This window comes from Canis lupus, chromosome X (genome assembly GCF_011100685.1).
Source record: "Canis lupus familiaris isolate Mischka breed German Shepherd chromosome X, alternate assembly UU_Cfam_GSD_1.0, whole genome shotgun sequence".
NCBI classification, from domain to species: Eukaryota; Metazoa; Chordata; class Mammalia; order Carnivora; family Canidae; genus Canis; species Canis lupus.
Window position 1 is genome coordinate 123,236,652 of NC_049260.1, and position 3,847 is coordinate 123,240,498.

Here is a 3,847-nt window from a genome sequence, read left to right on the forward strand (position 1 = left end):
CGGAGGGAGTGGCTTGCAGCCAACAAGGGACGCCGAAGCTGTGTGTGTGTGGGGGGGATGCGAAATAAGAACCAACTCCTCTAGGTTTTTCTGGGTGTTCTAAATGCACGTGTTACTTTTAGGAAAACACACATGCACGCACACCCGCAAACGTGGGAGAAAGACTAGCATGCAGGAAAAAGAACCGGCCGGGAGCCAAGGGTAGGTGGGGTCCCAGTTCCAGCCCTGACCCAAGCTCACTCCGAGTCCTACGGCCTGAACCAGGAGCTGGTCAGAGGCCAGGGAGAGAGACCGGGGCCCCTCCCGTCGGGGAAGTCCACCGGAGCCCCTGCCTCCAGCTGAGCGCTTCCCCCTGGGCTGCCCCACCGAACCGTGTGCGTGGCCTCATGTGGCACGCTGCCCTGCGTTTCCCTGGCACGTGTGCGGATCCCTGGGTGGCTCAGCGTTTTGGCGCCTGCCTTCGGCCCAGGGTGTGATCCTGGAGACCTGGGATCGAGTCCCATGTTGGGCTCCCGGCACGGAGCCTGCTTCTCCCTCTGCCTGTGTCTCTGCCCCGCCCCCCCTTCTCATGAATAAATAAATATTTAAAAAGAAAATTTTGAGAAACAATCAATCAATAAGTAAATAAATAAATAATAAATGAATAAGTAAATAATACGTGTGTACTTTGCAGGTGGAGGTGCTCGCCTCCCGCACAGAAAACCTGGAGATAAGCAAGAACATAGGCAGGTGAGGGGTGGGATTTACACAGGGGTGATGCGGCATCCTGTGGGCCTCTCCCCCCCCCCGGACAAGCGGCCGCCCGGGAGGAGCCCGCCACTCGCCGCATTTCCTCCCTGTCCACCTGCCCTTGGGTACTGAGGCCGGCTGTCGGCTCCTCCCTGTCGGAACATCTGTAGCCAGTGCTGTGCACGCACCCTCACCTGCATTTATGGGGGAGCTCTCTGCATCCCGTGGGGGCACGCTTCTTTGCCTAGTTACAGCAGCTTTGGGTCACGAGTCAGGGAGCAAACCCTACCAGTAAAGCACAAACGTGCCCGTGGGTAGCATGCGATCCCTACCCCAACCCCAAAGCAAGAAGGGAGAGCGAACAAAGCCAGATGTTGCTCGTGGAGACCCAAGGCCTGGAGGCTCCCAGCCCAAGTCCTTCCCAGCAAAGAGAGCCCACACGTTAAAAATAAATGGTCTTTTTATTGTGTCCACGAAAACAAAGTCAGGGTGGCCTGGGTTAATCCCCCCCGACGAGGTGACAACAGACAGGAGGCATGCAATGACAACAACCATGTTCTCCTCTCCAGGAGAAGGGTCTTACCCTCCTGGGCCCTGGATCAGAGGCAAGCAGGACCAGGAGACTCCAGAGGAAGGCCTGCCCGGGCCCGCCATGCCGCGGAGGGCCTGGGCTTGCCACCTCCTGGGCAGAACGAGGCAGGGGAGCAAGCACTGCCCTGGGCCAAGCCCAGCACACCGAAGCTAGAACACACAGAAAAGCCCCCACCCCCTCCCCCAGCAGACACTACTAAGGCAGTCAGCCAGGACTTCCGGGAACAGCTGGCCACGAAGCCAGCCCCTCAGGGCTCCGTCCAGAAGGGATTGCCATCCTCAGCCTGCATGGAGTAGTAAACAAAGAGCAGGAAGGCAGCAAAGACCAGGAACAGGAGCAGCTGGCCCCAGAGTGGGACCTGGCGGTCCTGGCCCAGACCAGCCCCAGGGGCCTGCTTTTCTGGCCGGATAGCACGACGGGTGAGCCACGAAGTGGGGGAAGATGAAGATGAGGATATGGGAGAGGTGGAAGAGGGTGTGGGATAATAGGACAGGCCCAGGGAGCTTCTGGAGATGTTGGAAACAGGGCGGTAGTGCACGATGTTCTGGTAGGCGCTGTCCCGGCCATACCCGGAGCGTTCCCTGAGGCAGAGGACAGCAGGTGAGCCAGGGGGCCTGCGCCCAGAACCACCCGCTGCCTGGCCCTTCCTGCCACTCACCTGTCCTTGCTGTCCTCTTCAGAAGAGAAGAGACTGTCATCGCGCACCTGCAGGTAACAGTCAGGGAGAGGGGAACTGGCCAGCAGAGTCAGCAGCCTGTAGCCTGTCCCGTCCTCACTGCAAACTAGCCTAGCTGAAACACCCGGACCCTGTTCCCTCCAAAACCCTCCTGAGTTACCAGCCTTAGCCCGGTAGGGCTTTGTCACCCGCTCCACAACTCGACAGGTATCCTGGCCGCCTGCACCTTACTTTCTGCCCCGGGGGGTCTGAGAAAGATCTCAAACCTAGATCCCAGGTCAGGGTGCACGGCGTCCCAGGTGCCCTAGTGTTAGGTCTGACACTCCCCCAAGGACGGCCCTGCCAAGGGAGGTGTGCACTTACCTTGCCTCTCGGGAAGCACAGGGCCTACCGCGTGCGCCCCCCCCCCCCCCCCCCCCCGTCCAGGTTTTGTCCAAGCCCAGCTATGACCCCCACAGGTTGTATGCAGGTGCTCGGCAGCCAACTCACCTGGTGGTGAAAGGTGTCCGAATCTGCGAGTGAAGCTGATGGCTGGCGGAAGCCCTTGGAGGAGCCCACAGGCTCAGGGTCCCCGTAGGTCCTGGTGCTCAGGTAGCTCTCCTCGTAGTAGTCATCGCCGTAGCCTTGGGAAGGGGGGGAGAGCGGTAGCAAGGTGCACAGTGGCTGCGCCCACCTGGCCCTAATCTCAGTCCCACGTGGGAGCCTGTGGCACCGTCTCTCCCCTCTGGGGCTGCTGAGGATGACGGGCTTGAGATCCCAGGTCCCCCCAACACCAGGCTCCCTGAGGGAGGGGGTAAGGGTGACAGGGTGCCCCCCCCAGGGTGCCCCCCCCCCGCCCGCCCAGCCTTACCCTTGCTCTGGTAAAGCAAGGCGTCTTCTTTCTTGGGCAGATCGTACATATCCGAGTCCACGGATGCCGAATCTAAGTCTGAGGGGGGGGGGGCGGGACCATTTGCCCCCGGCTCCCCTCCCTTCTTCCTGTGCCCCTCCCAGCCACCGCCCCTGCCACACCCTCCGGACCCCGTGCCCCCCGTCGCCCAAACCCCGTCCCCCTGGGAGGCCAGGTGGAGATCCGGGGCGGGGGCCTCACCCGAGAACCGATAGGAGAAATTGAAGGCGGACGAGTTGGGGGGCGACAGCCTCCGCCTCTGGGTCTCGTACTCGAAGATCTTCTTTTCGTAGAGCTTGCGAGTGGAACCTGGCCAGACACGGGACGCGGGGCGTCAGGGCCGCGGGCCGGACCCCGGGGGGGGGGCGGGGAGGGGGCGCGCTCGCCGCCGCGTACCCACGACAGGCCCGTGCGGGATGTTGTACTGGCGCAGCACGGCGGCCAGCTCGGCGTCCGACAGGACCGCGTAGTCGTCCATGGCGGGCGGCGGGGACCCGGGGGCCCGGGCCTGGCGGGCGGCGGGCGGCGGGGAGCTGGGGGGGCCCGGGCCTGGCGACGCGGGCCCAGCTACCGCTGCCTCCGAGCACGGCGGGGGCGGCGCGAGCGTCTCGGGAGCGGCAGCGCTCGCGTCACGCCTGCGTCACGCTCGCGTCACGGCCGCGGGCTCTGCGGACTGCGCGCGGGGCGGGGCGGGGCCGGGCCGGCGGCGCCGGCGCGGAGCGGGGGACCGTGGGAGCGGGCGGGGCGGGCGTCATGACGTCAGACGTCGCAAGCGGGCGGGATAGGCTGGCGGCGGCGGCGGGGCGGGGCCGCGCTCCGGAGGGGCGGGGCCCGCCGGCCGAGGGGCGTCACGCGCTGGCGCGCAGGGGCGGGGCTCGAGCGAGGAGTCGGGCTTGCGGGGGCGGGGACGAGCGTGGGCTCGCCGCGACGTGGGGGCGGGGCGGGGCGGGCGGTCGAGGCG

At 64.9% G+C, this 3,847-nt stretch overlaps 1 protein-coding gene across 2 annotated transcripts; it reads right to left on the minus strand.

Annotated features, from left to right (window-relative positions):
• Positions 1-1,171: 1,171 nt before the first annotated feature.
• Positions 1,172-3,453, minus strand: EMD (emerin). Of its 2 annotated transcripts, none has more exons than XM_038586663.1 (6): positions 3,283-3,453; positions 3,088-3,195; positions 2,848-2,925; positions 2,487-2,620; positions 1,980-2,026; positions 1,172-1,902 (listed from the first exon to the last, which is right to left on the minus strand). In XM_038586663.1, the coding sequence occupies exons 1-6, from the start codon at positions 3,362-3,364 to the stop codon at positions 1,569-1,571; spliced, it is 783 nt and encodes a 260-aa protein (XP_038442591.1). In that variant the 5' UTR covers positions 3,365-3,453; the 3' UTR covers positions 1,172-1,568. The 2 variants fall into 2 exon arrangements, with proteins under 2 accessions (XP_038442591.1, XP_038442590.1); XM_038586662.1 differs by having other exon boundaries at positions 1,980-2,053.
• Positions 3,454-3,847: the final 394 nt, after the last annotated feature.